Source organism: Acanthaster planci, linkage group LG05 (genome assembly GCF_054643075.1).
Source record: "Acanthaster planci isolate LZ-2023a linkage group LG05, COTS_SCS, whole genome shotgun sequence".
Lineage (NCBI taxonomy): Eukaryota > Metazoa > Echinodermata > Asteroidea > Valvatida > Acanthasteridae > Acanthaster > Acanthaster planci.
In genome coordinates this window covers 3,957,133-3,981,523 of record NC_141781.1, presented here as the reverse complement: position 1 = coordinate 3,981,523, position 24,391 = coordinate 3,957,133, and the positions used below count along the sequence as shown (strand labels likewise).

Sequence of the window (24,391 nt, the reverse complement as noted above, 5' to 3'; positions counted from 1 at the left end):
GGTTCCCATCTTCGGTCCTTGGGAGAGGACCGACCAAGTCTAATGCCACTCTGTCCATGGTTCCTCCAACATTATACTGTTGCAAGGGCGCCCTCCGTTTCTTTGGGGGCGGCTTCTTCCTTGCGCATTGATCACATTTCCGGATGTATGCTCTTACATCGGCACTCATACCTGACCAGAAGTACCGCTGCTTCACACGGGCCAGGGTTTTCTTCAGGCCAAGATGGCCTCCCAATTTCCCACCATGCAGTTCTTCTACAAACTCGCGTCTGAACATCTCAGGAACCAGCAACCTCCATTGGACTGAACCACCATTATTTGACTCCCATCGCTGGTATAGTACACCGTCTTTTACAACCAACTGATCCCAGTAGGACCAATACGTCTTACTTGCCGGAGACCTGTGAACTACTTCATCCCAATGAGGGCACTCCTTCCCCTCATCCTTGGCAATTAACAGCCATTTTGTCGACTCATCCGCCATTTGGGCGTTCCTAAGTCCTTTGCTGCTCACAGCAGGCTCCACCACAGCAACTCGGGCCCCCTTTACACCTCCTGGGCTCGAGGTTGACTTTTGTTTATCTTCTTCCATAGTAGTAGTCGCATCAATATCGGCATTGTCACCATCAGAATCATCTTGCGCATTACAATGGTCGCATTGTTTACAAGGTCGTCTAGACAGACTATCAGCATTCTGATGCTTGGCACCCGGACGGTGCTGGATTGTGACGTCATACTCTGACACAACCTCCAACCATCGTGCAAGTTGTCCTTCCGGGTTCTTCGAGTTCCTTAACCATACCAGAGAAGAATGGTCTGTTCGTACCTTGACCTTTTGACCGTAAAGATACTGGCGGAAGTACTTCAAATACGTCACCACAGCGAGCAGCTCTCTTCGAGTGACGCAGTAGTTTCTCTCAGCTTTGCTCAACTTCCGGCTTGCAAAAGCCACAACTTTTTCGACACCGTCATGCACCTGAGACAGTACGGCTCCGATGCCCTCTGAACTTGCATCCGTATCCAAGATGTACTCGCTACTTGGTAACGGGTAGGCCAATACCGGGGCCCCTAGCAAACACTGTTTCAACCAGTGGAATGCCTTATCACAAGACTCGTCCCAAATGAATTCCTTTGACTTTGACGTCAAGGTATGCAGTGGGCTGGCGATGCTAGCAAAGTCCTTGATGAACCTTCGGTAATACGAGGCAAGGCCCAAGAAACTCCTCACCTCCTTTACATTCTTCGGGACCGGCCAATCAGCGACTGCCTTAACCTTAGCTGGGTCCGTTGCTACGCCCTCAGCCGACACAATGTGGCCAAGGTAGGTTACTGACCTCTGAAACAGGTTACACTTGCTTGGCTTTAACTTAAGCCCAGCACTTCTCAACCGTTCAAAGACTGTTCGAAGTCGTCCCAACTCCTCTTCTACTGTTCTGCCAAAGACAATGACGTCATCAAGATACACCAATAAGATTTCCCACTGCAGCCCTGACAACACTTTCTCCATTAGTCGTTCGAACGTAGCCGGTGTGTTGGCTAGCCCGAATGGCATCACCTTCCAACGATACAGCCCATTCCGTACCACAAAACTTGACTTCTGCTGTGCATCCTCGTCCAAGGCAACCTGCCAGTACCCTGAGGCGAGGTCGAGGGTTGAAAACCATCGAGCGCCCTCTAACGCATCCAACGTCTCATCAATTCTTGGCACAGGATAGGCATCCTTTATTGTCACCGCATTCAGACCTCTATAGTCGATACACAACCGTTTCGTCCCGTCTTTCTTCTTTACCAACACAACGTTAGCCGCCCACGGACTATCTGAGGGTTCAATCAAGCCACGCCTCTTCAAGTCTTCCACTTGGCGACTGATCTCTTGTTGGTTAACCACGGGATGCTTCCTAGGTTTTTGTTTTACTGGTCTAGCGCCACCAGTGCCGATGCTGTGCTTAACTATATCAGTTCTGCCTATATCGTCGTCTCCTTTTGAAAACACATCTTGATACTCAATCAGACACCCTCTCAATTTTGCATAATCATGTGGGGACAAATTCCTTCGACTTCGGTCGTATAATTCGGTCAAATGGTTGGGTAGCGCCCCCTCGTGTCCTGTAACCTTGCCTGCCGTGGGCGGAGTTTCCACCTCCGCTGGTGTTATTGTTGCAGCTACTGTTCCCGCACGCAGGACACGTTTCTCCTTATTTGGGTTCAATACTCGAATGGGTACCACTTCGGCTGGCACATCAACCACAGACTTGGCCATTACTAGGCCCTTTTCCGCAATTCGGCCACCTGACTCAACTGGTTCCATGATCATACTTCCAGTCAACTCCTCATACTGACAAACAACCGTTCCGGGAACAATGGTCTCATGCCCAGCCGGTATCTCCGTAGTCCTTGTCACTACCACTTTGCCAACAAATGGCGCACCAGCAGCACTCGTGCACTTAATTCGTTCGCCATTGACACATAACTCAAGTCTACTGAAATCAAGACTACCTCCTGTAGACAACAACCAGTCCATTCCCAACATAGCTGGTGTTCCAATATCTGCAAAGGTGGCTTAAATCGGGTGCACAGTCTTCCCAATTCGTAAATCTAACCATGCAGTCCCATATACTTTCAACGGGGTGCCATCCACCTGCCGGACTCTGGTATCACACTCTTGCAGAGTCGGCCTCTCTTCCTTCGGTAGCTGGTGATATACTGTCATGTTAATCAACGTGTCGGTAGCGCCAGTATCGATTAATATTCGAAACTCGGTTGATCTAATCGACCCCTTAACAAATAAGCCATGGTGTGGCCCCATTGCCGGAGTCATTACCGTACTGACTCCAACCTCGTTCTCATTCTTTCTCTTCAAACCCCGTCGAACTTCTTCTGTGGGTCCTCTGCATTCCTCAGCCTTTCCGCGGACCCTCCGGTCGGCTGGTTCTCGTTTCCCTGGTTACGGGGACGCTTTCGTTTCGGCTGTGTGCATTCTCTAGCAAAGTGTCCCTTTACACCACAATTATGACAATTCAATTCCGCCTTCGGCCTCCGTTGAGGAGGCGGGGTACCCGGCACCTGTTGGTCTGACGTAGCTGGTGATGTCACTGGTCGTGACAACATGGCTCCCATCAATTTCTCCAACTGCTTCGTCATGTCGGCTACACCCTTTATGGCTCGTTCGACAGACTGCATCCTTTCTTCAATGTCTTTATCGATACCTCTGACAAACTTGGCTGGTCTCTCGTCGACTTTTCTTTGTGCCTCTACCTTATGGAAGTTCTAGTCTCAAGCGCCGCCTGCAATGCCTCGGACAAATTCTTCGGCATTGCTCGGAAGATTCCTTCTCGGACGTACTGATCAGCTACAGCGTCCATGAAATGATTTTTCTCTAATCGGTCTCTCGCTTCTTCGGGAATTTCCGGATACGCCTTCACTGCTAACTCATGTACTACCTGACACAACTCTTGCAAAGACTCCTTCGGCTTTTGCCGACGATGACGTAACTCTACTAGAAAATTCTCAGCCTGCTGGCCAGGCCCAAACCTCCTAGCCAACAACTTAACTAACTCTTCATACTTCAACTTCCGGCCCTGGAGGGCGCCCTCTCCAAGAATGCGAATTGCATCTCCTTGGAGGCTCGCGGCCAAATACTCGGCCGATTGTAAATCGTCCCATCGGTTCACCAACCGACAACTCTCGAAGTGCCCGTAGTACTCGTTCCACGGCACTTTGCCACTGTACCGGTCGGGAACAATACTTGGTCGGCGGGGAACCAGACCAAGCCTTCCCCACAACTCATCTTCTCCAACAACTCTCTCCTCCCTTCTAACTGGACAAGGCCCCGCCCCATCCTTCTCATCAGCCCGCACGTTAACACTTGGCGAACGCGTGGCGAAACTCATCAGCTCGCTGTAGAGCTTCTTCTCTGCATCAGGTGTAGTTGGCATGTGAACATATGGACTCTCGTTCACACCCCTTCCATGTACCGCAGAGACTATCGGACTGGACGCCGCCTCTTGCCTTGGAGGTGTCCAATCAATTAAACTGCGCCCACCATCGTCTTCCTTGCAATGGACTTCTGGCGTCTTCAACTCAGTCAGTGCTGGTGCTCTGAACGACCCATACCCTGACGTCTCCTCCCTGTTTCCAGCCAAATCTTGGCCAGGGAGCCGGAATACAACATCCGAATCAATTCTCACGTGCTCAAATGACTTCTGCACATCACTTGGGCCAGGTCTACCAATCGGGCTCGATCCTGCTTCCTTAGCATCTCGCAATGCTGCTTCTAACTCCATGATTCTGTCCAATTGCTGAGCCTTTTCCCACTGCAACAACTGAACCTCCATCCGGGACCTGTGCAAGTCCCCTTCACTTGAGCTACCACTCATACTGCTGTTTCAACCTCGTACTCAGCCGGCGGATCAAATCTTGCAGACCTCAACCAACGAAAGTACCTCCTATCTCTTCGATGAATAAGCCAAACGTACCAAAAGTAAATGACCGCCAACACAATGCAAACCAAAGCTAACGCAATTGATGCCCACAGTAGCTGCTGCATCGACCAATCGAATCACAGGAAACTGGAACTGAAAACTCTCTGTAGACAAAACCTTCGAGGCTGATCCCACTTCTGACACCAATTTGTGGCGCCGCGCCCCTCCGACGAAGGCGAGGGCGCCCTCCTCCTCGAGGCGCGGTGCGTCGGACGGCACGCCGGAGAGTCCCTGAGCGGCTAGGGACGAGTCCGTTGGGACCGAAGTATACCGTCCCCCAAGAAAGTTGGTCTTCGTCGAGATGATGGCTAATCTGATTGGTCGAAACTTAATGACGTAACCCGGACAGACCTGACTCGAAATAAACTTCGCCTGGACTCCTGACTTATATACAACAATTCACAAGCGGCTGGTTTATTCATCAACACACTCAACCAATACACCAGTAGAGGGCGCTATTGACAGGGAAACTGCGTGATTATACGTGACCGGACTTCGCCCAGAGCAGTGAACACCACAATTAATTGCGGGCATCCAGTGCCGAATCAGGGACTTTAGCAAGTCTACGAGCTTATTGTCAGGGCTGTGCTACACGCAACTCACGTCACGAGATAGCAATGCGCCCTTGCATCAACCGCAAGCTCCTATCAGGAACTATACCGCACCACCAATCAGCCCCTCAACCTACCGAGCCCCTCAACAGCACACGCACCACTCGGACTTAGGCACAGTCACACTAGGCTAGGTGACTTTAACCCTTGCACAGGATTCTCGACCCTTTCCTCAGGATCAGCCCTTTATCAGGACCACTAAGCGTAGCCTACGCGCGTCTTTTATAGCTTTCGCGCTGCTATGACCACGCCCGCGCACGTGCTCACGTGACTAAGCAGTGACTTCCGCTGCCATATCGCACAACGCACAAGGCGGAGCCTATGTGCCGCGCTTGCTTAACACACAGCTATGCGCGCCTAACATCTGCCTCTGTTACTGGGCAGAGCGCCATCTATATCTTCGCACCGTGCCTAGTGACTAGCGCCCTCTGTTGCGTCACAATATGAATGCTTGCTCATTGGATAACCTTGTGAATGACTTGGTCATTAATTGACTAAATTTTTCGGTTACTTCCTTGTTAAACGAGCCATTTTAGAATGTTGGAAAAGCTTTATTATCTATAGTCTCAAAAGTGTGCCCCAGAATGCCATGATAGATGACCACATTAATGAAGAATAGAATGCCCAAACTGTTGGAAGTTTTTCCAAAGAAGTAAAGTTCATGATTAGACAGGCAATGTCACTGATTTCTCGGATTTCGTTTCCCCCCAAAATTTCTCAACACTGTTTTTTAAAAATAGTACCAATGCATGAAGTCATCATGATTGGAAAGTGTAGTGCAAAGGAACAGTCATGGAGTGTGTGCGTATGTTGGTTCACACACTGGTTCTCATGCTGATGTCTTTCACAGACATAATCGTGCACGCTACTGCCAGACTGTGTGTCATCAGGCCATGTTCGTGCTTGGTGCGACATTACAAAAGAGCGCTGTAAATACGCACTTGTGAAAAAAAGGGCACTTGCAGAGGAAATGAAGACACTCTGGCTGATAAGCGTATCTGTATATACCCACTGATTCGAATTATGGAAGAGAACGCTCCTTTGATCTCTTGATTTTGACCAATCAGTACCGTTGCTACCAATACATATAACAGGCTTTGGTGGCACTCAATGGCGTAAAGGAAAACATGACACACAATTGTTGCGTGCAGATGTAGATCCCGGCCCTGTACGTGCGCTGGACCATACAGAATGTAACAGCTTCTGAATGCTGAAGTTGGTTTGTCTCTATGTGTGCTCTGTGCTTCTGTTTATTTGCCCTCCCAAATTACAGAAAAGCATATTTCCAAGGTCAGAAACACTCTTGGACTCCCTTTCCTTGGGGCTGCTTAAATCTGCTTGAAACAACCTTTAGCAGATTTCTGCTCGAAAATGATGTCACTGTTTCTAAAGTTGACTCTTATTGCATGGCTAGCACATATGGTCCGTAAATTTGCACGCTCATAATCATGATAATAGGCACACCTGTATTTCAGACATTTCAGACCCATGGGCTCAGTTGAACACTGATGAACACTCAGACAAGGGGAAAGAGGGCACTGATGGGGAGAAAGTCCTTTTAAAATACAGGGGGAAATACCCCCCTTTCCTTCCTCTCTGCCCCAAAATCCTAGTCTGACTGTAATTTTTAAAGTCGGTTTCCTAACGTTCCCCAACAGTTTATTGCCATTAAATTGTGGAGTTGTGCATGAATAGTAGCGTAGTCAAGATTTTTCTCTCAGCATGATGGAAAGAGATACATTTATTGTACAAGATGTCTGGTGACTGGCCCATGTTATAGTACATCAATAAGTATACAAATGGCAGAATAGTTTTTTAGGGATTGCAACACCATATATGGCTTTTTTGTGGGAGGTACCCTGTGTCTAGCTACCAGTGTAAAATGACACATCAACTGAAAGAAATGATTTGGGGGCCAAAGCCCAAATAAACAATGTCTCAGAGCAAATTTCCTTTGTTACAGGAAGGAAGTCTGAAGATATGAAGGATGGCTTCAGAGTATAACGAACAGATTAAAACCTTTCGATATGAACTTGTTGAGCTCCTGCAAGCAAACCAACCTCACATAGATCTTGGTAATCTACGGGCACTCTACCACAAGCAATTTCAAAAGAACCTGTCACTCAAGAAATATGGCAAATCGTCGGTCAAAAAGCTTGTGGCTGTGGTCCAAGATGTTGTGGATATCATTCCTGCAGGAAAAAGCCAGCTCTTGAGGTTGAAAAAGACCCCAAACCCCTCCAAAGTAAAGAAGGAGGAGAAAGCTGGCAAAGATGTACCCACATCGCCAGTCCCACCGATGGCTCTCACTGTGGGAGGACAAGGGATCTTGGGAGATTATGCCTCTAACTTCCCGACACTTCCTGGTCAACCAAAGCGGGCTCAACCCCAACCACAGAAGCCACAGGCTGAGGAGACTGAAGCTTGTCACATGCAACAAGAACGGATGACAAGAGAATCAAGAGGTCAGCCTGCAGAAGACAGTGAAAAGGCTAGCACAAAAGGAGCAGTCCTAAGTCAGCAGCCAGAGTTTAGGTTTGGCACTATGGATTTGAGTGAACAGTTCCAGCCACAAAGCCAAAAGCCCAAACCAAGTATTACCCCCAAGCAGCAACAAGGTCAGTTGTCACTGCAACAGCCCTATGTGGTGGATCAACTGCAGGGGCAGCCCCACCGGTTGAAAACAAGCACCAAGCAGTCTGATGCAATCCCATCTGCACAAACTCAACCACAGAAGCTTCTGGCATCAACTCAGCAACAGCAGCGGAAGCAGCAACAGATCCAACCATCCATCGGTAAGACACCCAGCCGGCAGCAGGTGTACCTGCATCCCTTGCCATCACAGAAACGACAGAGCAGCAGCTTGAGGAAACAGATACCGAAATGGGGTGAACTCAATGCAGCAGCTCAAACCCTCATTGGCAATATAGCTGAGGCTAATCAGCTGGTCACAGTGGATCGTGTGGTGGACCTTCTTAAGCAGCACTTCCAGGCCACGAGTCTGCAGGAGCTGGGACTCCAACATGAGAGCCAACTCCAGTCCCTGAACCAACTGATCAGACTCCAGTCTAAAGTCAATGCCTTCATCCAGGCTTTCGTCAAAGTCCGGGCCATTTGTACCCTCCATGAGCTCAGGGAGTCTTTGGCCATGGTAGATGCCCCGAGGGATTCCACAGATAAGCGTGACTACGCAGACCTCCACCTAGGCCCCTTGTCCAAGCAACCCTTGGTCTACGAGTTTTTTAAGTTCCCGCCAACCAAAGATGACACTGATATTCCAAAAATTACCACTTTGCATGTTCTGGAAGTCCTGAACAAATACCTAGACGCTAAAGGTCTTTGGAGGAATTGGGTACAGCTGGAAAAGTTCCTGGAGTATATCAGACACGAATATATGGCAGGACCATATGATTTGGGCTTGCGAATCCAGAATTTCGGTCATTGTATCTCAGTAAGTACAACTGTTTCATTTCCTGACAATTACCTTTTTCATGACACATCTACCCATGCATACACGTAACAGTATTGATATTTTTATCTGCGAATTTAGAGGGATGTGCTACAATATTTCCTTACTTTCACTCAATCTCAGAGAGTTATCAATCTTGATGAAATAGTGATTTCACAACTTTAATCTTGCAGGTAATTTTAAATTTTTTTTCTAAATGTCTCACTCTTTCATGTATGTAACTTTGAAATTGGAGTAACCAACAAGTGCAGACAAGTTACATATAGATTTAAATGGAATTAGTGTAATTGTTTAAAAAAATAGGTACTTAAGAAAGCCAAACCTGACGATAGCAAGGTTCTTGAAGACTTGAAGACTTTGCTGGCTGATGAAGTGACTGCCACCATAGAGAAGATACGCAAAGCCGTGATGTCACCGGCGGACATTACAGGACACCAGTTTCCCCAGCTGGAGCTCCGTCGCCGCTACGTCAGCGTGACTGCTGCAGAGGCAGTGAATATGGTGTTCGAGAATTGCTGTGAGCTGACAGTCTACAGCAGTCAACTACGGCAGTTCTGGTCGAAGCTGAAGAATGTCGTGACTGACAAGCTGAGTCGGTCTTTGTTCCAGTTAGCCATTTGTAGTGGTGACCTGAGTCAGCCCGATGACCTTCCAGAGGGGATTCTAGACTACGGGGATGAAGAAGAAGACAAAGAAAGTGGTTCAGAGAATGAGGAAAGCCCAGTCAAATCACAACCAACTGAAGGTATGATAAACCAATAAAAATTAGTTACCGTAGAAACCTTGAATTGCGTTGCGTTAGGCAAAGTTAACATTTTTGGCTAACCAAAAATGCAGGAAATGGCTAACAACTTTGAAATGACTTTAAACCTCCCTTTTTACTACCTTGCAGATCAAATACGCGAAGAATTGTTGCGTTATTTGGACCGCATTCAGCATGGCAGCCTAAACTTGAAAGACCTTGCCCGCATCGAAGCCAAACTTTGTCAGCACTTTGCCTTTCAAGACTTTGTGTCCCTCAGCCGGACAAAGCGGACCTTTCTCCAGTTCATCTCGCTCGATCACCCAGGGGTACATAACTTTTCTTTCCCTTTTTCATTTCACCTCTTTGCTGTTTAAGTAATTGAATTTCATGTTCAAACCTTCAAGCCATGCCTATGATTCACCACACTGTCTTTTGCTGTTGACAAAATGGTTCCAGTTTTGCAAAATTGGCTAGTTTCATTAATCAAAAATTTTGAATTAAAAATCAAAGCGCTAATGCGTTTTTGTTGCTAGGCATACAGTTCAACATTTTCATTTCACGATCTGAGCAAAAAATGCAAACATTGGCAGAAATCTAGTTTTCATATAGATGTAAAACGACACAGGGATCTTCACCGACTAGCCCCTGACGGTACACAATCATATGAATGTGCATTTTTGCATCTACATGTAATACGAAAATGGACGCAGACCATCAGTAAAGTTGGAATTTACTCAACTATGTGGACTATCTACATCATGTTGTCCGTCTCCCTGAGTACCATGTCTTGTGCCGATTACCATTTGATACATGTTTCTGGCATCATTTAGGTATTGGAGAGTGTAGGCGGTACCCTGATGGGCCTGGCATCTAGCAGTCCCAGCCAGGGTTCCATCTACAGGCCGTCGCGCATGGATCTGGTGGAATTCATTCGACAGTGTGATCCGTGCAAGGTATGTGATTAGAAAATGAAAAGACTCTGGAAAAAAAGTCTTAACAATTTGCAATGGGCATAAAGAGCATCCTTGCATGTTTCTGTAAAAGTATGATGTCATATTGTTGGGTACATTCACCGCAAGCTTCGGCTTTTAGTGAGATGGCTCCATAGTGTAGAAATAAATGTTACTACATTGAACTTTCACAATTGCACTTTGCCTGTTAGTGGCAGGTAAATTGTGGCCAACCATCAGCACCATCTCCATCAAGTAAAATAATCATCCACAAAGTGTTAGAAAACCCACACAGCTATCAAAACACCAAATAATAAATACTACTAAGCCTCTTTGCCAAAGCCATGGGCCAAATGTACACTTTTCTTGTGGTAGCAGGGCATTTGGACTGCATTGCAACAATAATTATCGATCATCAAACACGCACACTCCACGGACCACCGTATCAAATGGGACAAAGCAAAACTCATCGCTCCATCCAGAACTTGCTCCCAAGGCGAATCCGAGGAGCCATCAAGATTTTCCAGCACAACATCGTACCCCAAGACATCAGTTTCAAGCTCAGTGAAATCTGGCGCCTCCAACTAGCACCGAGGCAGACACCCATTCCAGGGCAGTAGGGTCCCCTATACCCGAAACCCATGCCCTACACCCAGGCGTTAGTGTCTTCTCTACCCGAAGCCACCTGCACCCCCCCTTGGCATATGGGTCCCCTATACCTGAACCCAAGGTTTCCCGCCAATTCCAGGATCCAACACCTTCACTCAAAACTGCACATGTATCCACTATCCACTATCAGCTATCCACTCCAGTCTGGCACACTCTCTTGAGGACAGCCAGAGCACACTGGCCGAAACGTTGAGTTTATACTGACGGGTTCTTTTAAGAACCACACCTTGTCCAAAAGAGATTGATTCCATGGTATACCCGCAAACCCATTTCTCATAATAATTATCAAAATAAACACTTTGCCCATGGTAGCGAAACTTTTCCCTCTGATATGAGTTACACTGGGACTCTTTGAATCGTGCCAATCATGAGGCTGGCTATGGCCTTGTGACAAAAAAATATACATGCTTCTTTGTAATTATTTGCCAAATATGGGCAAATATTTCCTTATTAAACTCTGTAATACCATTTACCAAGTTTATGTCTTAAGTAAAATTCCTCTTGAAATCAGTCACAATCAATATAGAACATGACATGATGGATGTAACTGTTCCACTTAACAAATATAGTAGCTCTGCAAAGTTGGTGGTAATTGTATTTCTCCTAGCTGGTGGGAACAACGTGTACATAATTACCAATTAGGTCAGGCTAGTGTTTCCTGAAGCACCTTAAAGTGCTCTTTCTGCTCATTCTTGAACTCACTAACTTGTTCTAGGAATCACAGGACACCCTGGACATCTGCCTGTGCACTCACTACCAGGTCAACACTGTGGAGGAGCTGGGACACGGACCCATCAATCGCCTCAGTCAACAAATTATCAAGATGGCCGCCAGACTAGACCATCAGCAGGAACGCAACGCTGTCATCTATGAGACTGCGCTATGTGCATCAAACAGGTGTGGCGTTGGTAACCGTTGTTTTCTCAGTATGTTGAGGGAATGATTGTTGCAGTGGATTTATGAACAGTGAAGTAGTCAAGACCATCAGAGTTTGATTCAAAACGTATACAACTAGGCACAAAAAGATTTTTTTATAGAAGACACCAAGTTTTTAATTGGTTATTGATCATTCTCTGTCCTAATTCATATATTTTCTAAATGTTGATTTCAGTTATTCCCCTGCATTAAGGAGCTTTATGTCAGCACTGAACAAGACAGATTACCCAGATTCTTTGTCTCCTAAGCACATTTTAATTGATTTTCTGTTTATCCCCATGCCTCGTTGAGTAATGTATGAAGTTCTTTCTCCTTATTTTTGCATCTTCCCTAAGGTATTGTCCAGATTTTAGCGTATTAGATTTTCTGGTCACTTTCTTCACAAAGGCGTAACGAGAGTAAGCAGAAGGAGGTTGGATTGTATGGCTCGCAGAGTTTGGAGAGTGCCATTGGTTGTCTGGCATCTGCCCCTCTGCTGGAGGACCTGGCTGAGTGGTCTCATTGGTCGATGGTATTTGAGCCAGAACATGGAAATCTGAAAGCATTTCTGGAAAAGAATCCTGGTATGAAAACCATGTGAATAAGAATTTAACATAACAAGCAACCTTTTGATGAAATCAAAGTTTGGTCGAATTTTGGAAGGGGCAGCATAAATTCTTCACAGTTTCAGTTTATCTTTGTTGCTTGTAATGGAATAAAAATTCATTCTGTTTTAAACGTAGGTCAAAGTTTGTCTCCACCGATTGAAATCAGTGCCTTGGAGGTCAGGCCAGGAGTTCTGTTGCGATTGGCCACAGAGACATCACCTGACCTGTTTGCCGCTGCCGCAAAAAGCAGTGACAGCGTGGGTGCAGTCGGCCATCTTGTTTCTCTGGTGGTCAAGGATGGCCTGGCCAGCGTGCCCTTGGCGTTGCTTAGCAACCACATGGAGACGGCCCTGAATGTACTGGCTGTGGATTCTGATCACATGATTGGCTTTGTCCTGGACTGTTTGGTGGCTGTTCCTCTACTGGTTGGCCAGGCAGTAGTTCGACAGGTTTGTACTTTTACCATCTTCATCTTCAAATAGACCCTGATGTTGCATGGAAAATAGATGGCAAACTATTAACCCCTAGTGTTACCAGTGCGATGTGTCTGAGGTTTTAAAAGATGCATCAATTTTAAGTTGCATATTACTGTGTGTTGGACATTTGTTCTACAGTGAATAGTTTTTCACTGTTCCAACATCCATTTTTGTTGACAGCTGTATAGCGATGAACTTTTGCTTTCATATTTGCCCATGTACTGCAGGTAATCTTAAATCCTCTTACTACGGTCATGGGGTCGGAGGTCAAATCAAGGCAGTCGATTCTCAGAGCCTGCCTCAACACGGCACAGAGGACAAAAATCCAGCGTCTGGGGTTCCTGCTGGGCATCAGCCAATGGAAGGACAGCTTCATGGATAAAAGGGTGCCCCGGAACCTGGATAAGGAGGAGGACAACACAGACCTTGTAGACAATCAGGAAGAGTATGACTTTGGCAGTTTGCTTGGGATGGAGAGAGCTTTCCAAACTACTGAGGTAACCCTTGAGTCCTATCTGTTTTAGGAACAACCAGTTTGCTTGAATATTGGGTGTCATTTTAAGAGATACTGTTGAAACAACAAAGTGATCCTAATCCTCTTCGAAAGCTGAAATTGCACTCGGGAGTTTATAATTGCTAAAAGGGATCCAGCCTGCAATCTGAAAGTACTTTGGTGATGATCATAAATGCCTCAAATTATCAACAGGTAAAGCAAAGGTCTGCTGCAGAAGTCAGTTCTGCTGGCCTGCCACCACTTCACGATGCAGAATCTCTTGAGGAGCGTTCTCAGACATCAGGGGACAGAGATGAGTCCGACGAAGATGCCAGTGAAGTCCTCGATGAAGAAGAGGAAACGGAGGAGCAACAAAAAGATAAGGAGGAACACAGTGACATGAGTGGAGCAAGTGATGAAGAGCGTGATGCCAAAATGGACAATCAGAAACACAGTGACGTGAGTGGAGCAAGTGATGAAGAGCGTGATGCCAAAATGGACAATCAGAAACACAGTGACGTGAGTGGAGCAAGTGATGAAGAGCGTGATGCCAAAATGGACAATCAGAAACACAGTGACGTGAGTGGAGCAAGTGATGAAGATCGTGATGCCAAAATGGACAATCAAGAGGATTTGAGAGGAAGTAAGAATGTTCATGATACTCGGATAATTGTTGCTTTGAAGAAGGGAATCATGAAGGCATAAATGAATGCTTTCCATTCTACCTCCTCGGTGCTGTGAATATTTTAGAATGTTGAATAAGCTGGAGACATATCCTCTGAGTACAATGAGAAGATATGGTACCTTGATATGGTACCTTGATATGGTACCTTGATATGGCACCTTAATATGGTACCTTGATATGGTACTTTGATATGGTGCTTTGATATGGTACCTTGATATGGTACCTTGCTTGCATACATCAGCCACTGCTGACTTTTAGGGCCATATGTATGGTTGTAAAGAAGCTGTTGGTAGAAGAACTTCAGTATTGTGTACATTTATGTGTGTGTTAGTACAATACAAACTAAGTTATGTCTTTAAATTTTGATTTGTGATCAGTTTATAAATTGGATGATTTCCTTGCTGTTTGAAACAGTTGATAATGCTGCTGACTCCCCAGCTGACTCTGAAGAAATCTCCGCTCAGGATGAGGGGTTGGGTTCTGAAGCCCCACCCCCAAAGGTGGAAATAGGCAACGAGACCGACATTGAACAAGAACCGGAATGCGAGGTTGACCTGACGCTGTTCCAGCGCTCGGTGCTGGACTGCCTGGCGGTGGTACGCAGCATCCGGCGGGAGGAGTTTGGGGTGGGGGTGGAACTGGACGACTGCACCCGCGGCCTGATGAAGCGACAGCAGGAACGCATCGGTCGCAGCCTGGCCCGCCTCTCGGAGGAGCTGTACAGCAAGGACACCCACTTTGTCTTGGAACTGATCCAGAATGCCGATGACAATGAGTACAAGGAAGGGGTGGAGCCCTCCCTGGTGTTCCTGGTAGACCGCTCGGAGGTCACTGTCTTGAACAACGAGGTGGGCTTTTCAGAAAGCAATATCCGAGCCCTCTGCGATGTTGGGAGAAGCACTAAAGGAAAGCACAAAAGAGGATACATTGGTAATTCTAGTTCTTTCAATTCTTCCGATGTTTTGATAAAAAAACTTTCTTTCTGTTGATGAGGGATCCACATTGTTACTTTTGATCTGTCATTCAGGTCACAAGGGCATCGGATTCAAGTCGGTGTTCAGAGTGACTGACAGGCCCGAGATCACGTCCAGTGGCTACCACGTGTGCTTTGATCGCAGCTCTGACCAAATGGGGTATATCTTGCCCACTTGGGTGGGGCCAGAAGAGATCCAGGAGGTCACCCAGATGCAGGAACCCAGCAAACCGTAAGAGCCACAGTTGCTGAAAAGATGAAAAAAGTTCATCAGTATCTTGTTTGAAATGCTCTCTATGGATAATGCTCCCTTCATCAACCAGCCGCAAGAGTCAAGTGTTCATAGGTGTTGTTAAGATTTTTTTCCAAGGGGCAAAGCACTCATCAACTGCAAACTGTTAATGGTGGAAGGGTGTCAATACCAAGGTATTTTCACAAACTGATAACCGTGCTTCAGCTTATTGACATATACATAAACATATGTGACACATTCTGTAAAATGAGTCTCAAGACGCCAGAGCCCACTTTTAAGTTGAAGATTGTATTGAAAAGAGAAAACTTGGCTCTTTGATTTGATTTTTCACTCAATTTGATATCAAGATGAAAATGGACGGTTGCGTACGTGAAAAGTGTTGAGGATTCCTATTGCTTTACATAGTGCAAGATACACAAAAGTGGCTCTGGTTACTTGTGACTCATTTTCATAGAGCAAGTCGCATTACACCGACACTTGAGCATCTGTGACAGTAGCATGTTGGCATGTGCATCACAAAGGTATACTTTGACTTTTGCAGGCTGATATTACATGCACAAACATGCAACCGCATATCAATAAGCCATTTACGAGTTAAATTTGAATAAAACCTGGCACACAGAGTTCTTTAAATTCACATGAACATAACAACTTGAGTTTTCCATACTAAAACCACTGTTGCTATACCTCGTGGTTCAGGGTAAGCTTTTGCTTAGTTACATTAAAGACGCCTTGCAACAATACACTGTTCTCAATGGATAAGAATGGCACAAAGGAGCCAGTCCATTCCAGAGATGGTGGTCGCTATGCAAAAGCTTGCCCCAAATCATGAGGTGTAGCAACAGTGTCTTTAGTCTGAGGAATTCAAATTGTTACATTTCTGTGCAATCAGATAACACAGTGTACCAGATTTTATTCAGATTTAACTGGCAACTGGCTTATGGTAGCAATCAGGAGTGCTTGACCGTTATTCATCATGCGTCTTGATCTCATGAATAATTCAACAGCTGGACCACCAAGATCACCTTACCATTGAAGGGTGATGTCCAGCGGACCACCAGCCTGGTCAACAAGTTTGAGGACATCCAGCCGTCCCTGCTGCTCTTCCTGAACAGGCTGCGGTCAGTCATCATCGTGAACAAGGTTAGGCCATGTCCAAACATCTTGGCTGCAGTGAGAAATAGCATGGGCATCTATTGGAAATCCTTGAAGCCACTAAGTTGTGTCTCCAATAGCTGCAGTGTACACTGTAGTCATTGAAAGTCTCTGTGATGAATTTTGTAGACTGGGGCTTGTTAGGGGCAGCGTTCTGTTCTGGGCGATAACTGCTCGCATTCTTTCCACTTCCCCCTTAACTGGGAAAAGTAGCTTCATGTGTTCATGTGCACTCGGTGCTGTCCCGTAGGAGCCTCCAGATGATCCAACAATTTGAAAGTTGAGGACTGTTGAATCAAAGTGCCAGAAATCATTGCATGACAAGCTTAGAAGCCCATATCCAGTATTTGAAAGAAATTGACTACCCAGCCAGTTCTAGGTTTTCAGGTAGAAAACACAGTCTATCCAGATTCATCACTGAGAGAATATTTACGCATAGACTGTTGGGACTGTCAAGTATTCTGTTCTTTCACCCACTAACGTCATTTTGCCTCGTCCACATTAATTTCTCAACCCGTATCAGGAAGAGAATACAAAGAGCCACATGAGCAGAAGAGATAAAGGAGGCAATGTTGTCGAGATCCGCCACTCTCAAGCCACCGACAGCTGGCTGCTGATCAAGAAATGCTTGGATGCGACCAAGGTGAGCCTAAAGAAGCCTGTGCCCACTCAGTGTCATGAAACAAACCACAAATAGAAACTAGCTAAGCTATTTTGAAATCAGCTTTCAGCTGAATTATTGATTGGAGTGGATTTGGAACCCTCAGCCTCTTGCTGAATTATTGATTGGAGTGGATTTGGAACCCTCAATTTGCTGAATTATTGATTGGAGTGGATTTGGAACCCTCAGCCTCTTGCTGAATTATTGATTGGAGTGGATTTGGAAGCCCCAACGTCATGTATACCGTATCGGCAGTCTACCAATTTATTAAAGTGAATCCAAGTTGCTTATACAGTTGAACACCGCTATAACGAACAAGATGGGATCCATGCTAAAGGTTCGGTACAGCGGTCGTTCGGTATAGTGAATTTAACTGCTGAACGTTTCGTTGCCATGTTGAAGTGCACCCTCTTGTGATACCTTGGTTCGTTGTTTTTGTGATGTTTTGCCGTTGCATTCAAGTTTAAGGTTTCTAGAAATGTATCTCTTAATTATTTTTGTTTTTTATTTAAACTTGAATCAAAAAATTGATATCAAGTTTATCCTAAAAGTCATGAAACTACCGCTCAGGAGCGTTCTCTGATGCATGCCGTGGCAAATCTCAGTTTTTTGTTTATCAGCGGCGCCCTCTTTAGACTATTGTTGGGGCAATGCCACCGTGCGCGTACGTGCGGTTTTCTTCCGCACCTGATCGTGTGGAGTCGCAAAACCAGTGTCTATTCAATACCGTTGACAACAAGTGGCTTTCCCTTCTAATCCTTGGGGAAATAATGGCCACTTGTCACTTTCCAACATAAAAAAAACACTGACTGTTTTATCATGTTGACGTTCAGGAATTACAAACAGCAACTGAATAGGGTTCGGTAGGTTCTGTGCACAAATTATTGGGAGCCAAGGACAATGTTCGGTACAGCCCTCCGTGTAATAATAGCCCTTCTCCCTCCCCCACCATGGCAGTTTGAAACTTCTTTAATTGGGCATTGAAGGTGCCAGTGTGATGGACAGCATTTTAGAAAGAGAATACTTGCCGATGTAGTATTCCAAGGGAACATGCATTAAATGAAATGCATTGTAGATCATTTAGGAAAGTCACTGCGTGCGTGAGATTGGCCCCTTCAGAGTTGCCATAGATCAAGTCATACTTGCCGTACCAAACGTGTGCTAGCAGGCATGACGTCAAATGCTTTTATCCCGAAGTACTAAATTGCATAATGTGAACAGTATTTTTTATCATCTATATTACCATGTAAAAGTGTTACAATAAAATGAACTTTAGAGTTACATCGAATATAAAAAAAGTCTAATGTTAGGTCATATAACAAGACTGCTAAATCAAACCATCTTTTTCACCTGAGGTATGTGTGTTTATCCCGTCTTTTTCACCATCAAAAAAAATGTATTTGTCCAATTTTTAATGGCACAGCTTCAACGAGTGGACGTTGAATCGACTGAGCTAGGACTGGCCTTCCCGCTTTCTGACGGCATGTCCACTGAACAGAATGTCTTTGCTTTCCTGCCGCTGAGGAGCTACGGTTTCCACTTCATCATTCAAGGTAAATACAAACCAAGCAAGTCTGTTATTTTCTTGGGAAAGAATTTGATCAATAAGTTACACGATGGCGAATGATTTTGTTGTAAGTTTGGGATTGGACGGGACAAATTTACAAAGCAGTATTTTCCTTGAGACACTGTTTGAACAATACACATTGAATTGACTGGATATTGTTTCACCAGTTGTCTGTTACAATAGATGGGATGAGCCCTGGCATTTAGGAGCAGTTTCAAACAAACTGGTGAGGGTGTTGTGTGATCTACTCGAGTTACTCAGTTATTTACACCCATAAACTGGCCCATGTGGGCTAAGATTTGGGCTGAAAAGCACCAAAATGGACGGCTCGGGGAACATTTGTGATATGCGTCGTCACGATCTTCTCTACATGAATTTTGGAGTGTGCCAACTGACTTACTGAGTATTTAACTGCCACTTTCACAGAGCAATCCTTATAACTTAAAAGGGATGTCTTGGTGTAACTGTAAACTGTCTATTGAAATGTTCCTGTCTGATGCCAACATGTCCTCCAGTAAGTAGTTTAGTAGTTTTCATAGTTGTGCAGGGCTGCAGAACCAATACAGGCATTGCCATACGAGCCAGTCTCCTCACAGTGATTTAGTAAATCATAACGCCATGTTGTCTTACTTGTGTTTCTGCCTCTCTGTTGTTTTCAAACACAAGGCGACTTTGAAATCCCATCGTCCCGAGAAAATGTTTTTGAGGACTCGGCCTGGAACCAGTGGCTTCTCCAGGAGATTGCGCCGGTCTTTGTCAATGCCCTAGAGACCTTCAAGGTCAGCTTCCATATTACCTCCCCTGTTTTGTGAATGCAAATAACTCCTATTCAGTGATTGAAGTCCTAATCTCCCAGTGTCATTATGAAACTTAAACCTCCTGTGAAATCCAATTCCTTTGTCTTAATATGGACTCATAGCCTAGTATGTTCTTATTGCTTGTGACTGTTCTCCTCACTAAGTTGTGTGAAGTACACTGTTCTCTTCACTAAAATGTGTGTAGTACACTGTTCTCCTGACAACTTTACGTGTAGTATATTTAATGAGTCCAGAGTCCAAATTTTGTGCTACACTGGACCATGTTTTAGTTCAGTCAGTACAATGTCTAAGGCTGCATCCGAATCTCTTGTCTAGAGCTAGGTCTAGGTCTTCGCTCCATTGGAAATGCTTGGAGATGCGTAGATGATAGACCTAGCCGTAGCTCTGGAAGCCCGTTTCGGATACGGCCTAAAACAGGCAGCATATGCAGGTTTGATTCCCAACGGAGATCAAGAAACTTTCATTCCTCTCACAAGACTTTGCCCTACAATTTGCCTCTCTCCACCTATTTGTATAAATGAAAACCTGTGAGGGTAAATAAGTGATTGCACTGATCTTGAGATGCTACATTAGGATGGATAGATTTGAACAACTGATTTGACCTCTCATTAAATAATCAACTAGACATTGCAAACTTGGTGCTTTCTTGGAACATATGGGAAAAATTAACAAGCTGCTGAACAGAGGAAATAAAACTGAAGTAGCTTTATAGAAATCTGTTTAAAGTAGTATACAGAAGTACCACATATTTTCAAATTTTGCTTGCTGTTTCTTTGCTTTTCGTCCGAGTGCATCAGACCTTTTTATTTCTGTCCCCCAAAAAGTTAGTGACAGATGACATTAGTGCTGGATCAACAGATATTGAAATTTTGATGGTCAGTGAAATATTCTGTCCATCTCTTCCTTCTGCTAGGAGCATTACCGTGGTGACCCGGTCAATGCCATCTGCCAGTTTCTCAAGTTTGTCCCGCTTGAGAGCCAGATTCTGACGGACTTCTTCCGAAAGGTGGCCGTGAACATCCACAAGAGACTGAAGGCCACATCCTGCATGCCGGTACTCATTGGCAGTCAAGAAGGCAAGTTTGCTGCTAGACATTATTGCACAATCCGTAGAGGGCACTATTTAGCATAACGGCAGTGAGAGCATTGTGATTTTCATGCGTTGTATTCATCCATATTTGAAAATGAGAGCCAAATGAGTTGAGCTGCCGTGCTGTCCATGCAACCGATTAGAATTCCTAGATTTGTTTGGCACCAATCTGTGTTGATCATCCACATATTTCACACCGGATGAATTGATGGTGTTTCCTGAAATGTGCCGTTGTAAGGCTGGTTCATACTTCAGGCGAATCTAACAGAGATGCTAATTTGATGTCACAAAACAGTTGCAGGAAAATTCACTTGAGTTCAAATGTGTTCAACGTTTGTGAATTCACAGCACAAATGTTTGATGTAACAAAATTGCATTTGATTGTGCTTTCATGCCAAGTACGAACTGGCCTTTACTGGCATAAAAGCTGCCTTAAATGTAGCAATATTTCTGTCCACTTATGACGACAGGTTGTTTTTGCTTCAGCAGATGATGTAGCATGGAAGCTTCCATCCGAGACCATCGTGTGTCCGGACCGTCTCGTCCGGGAGGTGGTCCCCAGCGACACCTTGCGTGCACATCTCAACTGCTCCCACCTGCATCCGCAGGTGGTGGGCTCTGTCAGCAAGGCACTGCTGAAGAGCCTGGGAGTCAAGACACTGAAGACTACCGAGCTGATGAACATCCTAAGCAGCATTGCGCTGGCAGCTAGACAGAGAGGTACAGAGAACTTGATTTGATTGGAGGCAGTGGAATAGTGCTGTGTTGCTTGTAGAGGAGACCTCTCTCTTGCTACGTCACTAGTGGCTGGTAAACTGTTGCTGACCCTTATTACAAAGGCAGACGAATAAGTCACAAAGGTTTAACATATTTTGTATTGCCATGAAACCTTCAACTAAAGGAAGATACTTCCTTCTTTAAAAGTAATGGGACAAGTACACATTTTGAGGTAAAAAACGGACACCAAACAAGGGTGTGCTTTACCAACACTTGGTACAAATAGTATACAATATGAGGTATATCAACCAGAAAATCAAGAACAATCTTTCAGTCGAAACTAGTTAGGAAGTGAATCGCCCTAACCCTCTGGGATCCTTCCAACTCCATTGGGAGGTTTTGGAGGATTTTGGAAGGTTGAATCCACAGAGTTACATAGGGCTTGGTATCCCTTGGAAGTTCAGTTCCAACTAATGTGCCATTGGCTTTCTGCACAGGATTTCTGTAATTTCATTATTGCTGTGTTCCCAGCAATAATGCAGGCGGAAAAGAAATACTGTGTTGTCAAAGGCAAAGATATTTATGCATTTGCTGCATTAATTATTTTAATAAAAACTTGGAATCTTTTACATTTCATCTTGTGCCCACTTCATTACAGAGGAGCAGTTGTCTCCTAAAACCGTGGCCCAGTGGCTGACCTGCATCTATCGCAGCCGCGACAAGTACGACGTATCTGAGGGAGTGCTGGACCAGCTGTTGTCCATTCCGATCATTCCGCTGGCGTCTGGCCGTGTCGTCGCCATGGAGGATGGCAGTGTGTTTTTCCCCCTCAGCGAAGAGGACAGGGTCAACCAATCACAGGGCCAGATTCTGTCAGGTGATATCATCTTTGACCAATCAGGGGATGTCGAGAAAGTTTTACACCTAAGAAATTGTTTATTCTCAAGAGCAAAAAGTCTGTGGTGGAAAAACGGGAACTTTTGAAAATAAAAAAAATGGGCATCAATTTGACCAATGATTTGTTGCATTCCAGTTGTCAGTATCAGCATGCGAAGAAAAATGTAATGTCTGTACATCCATCCAACAGCTAGCACAGGAGATTTTTAGCTTGTTCTACACTGAGCTTAGGATTATCAGTGTGGTTACGTGTTCACTACATCCTATCATAGCTTCTGTGGCAAATGGGGAGGCAAAAGTCTCTCCCCATTAGACGTTTTAAAGAATAAACAGTGACAACACTTTGGTAATGGTACCTTCATCTTTCTGTGGGGAGGAAGATTGATGATTCTGCTATGGATGAAAACAAAATTGGGCAGGTTTTTTGGGGTTTTTTTTGTGAAAAAAATCGCCATTTGTGTCCTTTCCTCATCCCAAATTTGGATACACCAGTACAACGGACTATTGTATGTTTTCGTTTTATTTTTCTCTCTACAGCATACAGCAGGCCCCTGCGGGCTTTGGAGCAGGACATGTCCACTCTGGATGGCCGCGTCCTGACCAGCCTGGACAACGTCGCCAATTCCCAGGTGCTGCAGCTGCTGGAGGAGCTCGGAGTCTGTCGTGTTAGCCCAAAGGACGTGATTCGTCACCATATACTACCGGTCATCCAATCAGACCAGTGGAAGGTAATGCCATCACTGCATGGCTCTGCATATAGCTGTAAACAAAATTGAATTAATAAATGGTACATGATCTCTTTGACTCTGAAAGAATGGAAAGTTATACGAGAGCTGATAATTGGGAGTAAAGTTGCCAATGAATGAGGACAGTATCAGTTTTCTTTCTGCTACTGTTGTGTAGAACAAATCCCGAGAGGTCATGGTTGGCTACGTGGTGTACATCAAAGAGCAATTGGAACAGCAGCCAGACGTCTGTGACCTGGATAAGATAGCTGAATGTGTGCACGTTTTGACAAACCATGGGCTGCTCAATGCCAGGAGAAGACCGGTACACTTCACCGTGACGTACGGCAACCCTGTCGACCTGAATCAGACACTGCCAGGTATGCACGTAATCCTTTTTGGTTTTCCATGGAATAATGACAGACTCTCCCTGGGAACTGTACATAATTAACATTTGCTCTAAAGTTGAAAAATCTAATTCTTTCTGAATACATCACCTGTACCGACTAGAATTGGATTTTGATGCATTGTATTATCTCCTGCCTGTCAGTGTTTGTCCGTGTGTGTCACTGTCAAAAACATTTTCATGTCTTGTATTGTCCTATGTTATAATATGTATGTCTGTCAATAGGTTGGGGTACAAAGGCAAATTTATGCTTCACCCTTTACCTAAATGTTGTTCTTTAACGTGTGTTTTACCTTTTTGCTTGACATTGTACATTCTAAGGCAAACTATTGTAAAATTTAATACATCTTCTACTCTGTAACCATGGTATGAACAACATGATTAAATAAACATCTGTCAAACAAATAATATTGCATGTATTGCAGATGAGTGCAAATGAAGAGTACAATACATGCATGCATTGTCAAATGCGTGGGAATGGTGCAAAATTTGTGCAACTTGTTTTTAACGGAATGTGCACAAAAGTATTGCCGATATGGATGCACCTACTCGGCCAATTTGTTGTATTAGATAGCTATTTTATTAAAATGAAAGTGCTCTGAATTTTTCATACCAACTTGGTGTACAAAAAGCCAAAAAACACTTGTTGACTGTTGTGTTGTGGGATTGTGTATTTTACTCCTTGATGCTGAGCATTGTTGAGTTCGCCTCACACATTAGTTTCACATCACAGCAGTCGATAAACATCAACAGAAGGAATGACTGAAATCAACTTTGTCTTTCTTGAATCAACAGGCTGTGATTGGGTCTTGTTGGATAGTTGCTACATCTTCCACAATGGGCCTCACCAACTCTCTGCCAATGAGATCAAGTCTTGGAATGCTTTCTTCAGGAAGCTAGGAGTACTGAACTACCTAGCTGTTGAGAAAAAAATTGTGACTGTGAAGGTGGAGGAACTGGTTAGTATTTTCTCATTGACAATTTTTGTGGGGGGAGGGGACATTTTCTACAGCTGGACTGTGGAATT

General features: G+C 44.9%; 1 protein-coding gene across 2 annotated transcripts in view; it reads left to right on the top strand.

Annotated features, from left to right (window-relative positions):
• LOC110986790 (uncharacterized) overlaps positions 1 to 24,391 on the top strand; it is a 39,749-nt gene that overhangs the window by 6,068 nt on the left and 9,290 nt on the right. For both annotated transcript variants that reach the window (XM_087136649.1, XM_087136648.1), the window contains exons 2-22: positions 7,056 to 8,543; positions 8,865 to 9,306; positions 9,454 to 9,632; positions 10,137 to 10,259; positions 11,641 to 11,822; positions 12,249 to 12,424; positions 12,584 to 12,897; positions 13,152 to 13,421; positions 13,631 to 14,060; positions 14,517 to 15,032; positions 15,130 to 15,307; positions 16,336 to 16,471; positions 17,007 to 17,126; positions 18,568 to 18,697; positions 19,378 to 19,490; positions 20,443 to 20,605; positions 21,109 to 21,339; positions 21,995 to 22,213; positions 22,771 to 22,961; positions 23,137 to 23,338; positions 24,160 to 24,323. In XM_087136649.1, the coding sequence (XP_086992775.1) occupies positions 7,080 to 8,543; positions 8,865 to 9,306; positions 9,454 to 9,632; positions 10,137 to 10,259; positions 11,641 to 11,822; positions 12,249 to 12,424; positions 12,584 to 12,897; positions 13,152 to 13,421; positions 13,631 to 14,060; positions 14,517 to 15,032; positions 15,130 to 15,307; positions 16,336 to 16,471; positions 17,007 to 17,126; positions 18,568 to 18,697; positions 19,378 to 19,490; positions 20,443 to 20,605; positions 21,109 to 21,339; positions 21,995 to 22,213; positions 22,771 to 22,961; positions 23,137 to 23,338; positions 24,160 to 24,323 (5,943 nt within the window). In that variant the 5' untranslated portion in view covers positions 7,056 to 7,079. The remainder of the gene's footprint in view (positions 1 to 7,055; positions 8,544 to 8,864; positions 9,307 to 9,453; positions 9,633 to 10,136; positions 10,260 to 11,640; positions 11,823 to 12,248; positions 12,425 to 12,583; positions 12,898 to 13,151; positions 13,422 to 13,630; positions 14,061 to 14,516; positions 15,033 to 15,129; positions 15,308 to 16,335; positions 16,472 to 17,006; positions 17,127 to 18,567; positions 18,698 to 19,377; positions 19,491 to 20,442; positions 20,606 to 21,108; positions 21,340 to 21,994; positions 22,214 to 22,770; positions 22,962 to 23,136; positions 23,339 to 24,159; positions 24,324 to 24,391) is intronic.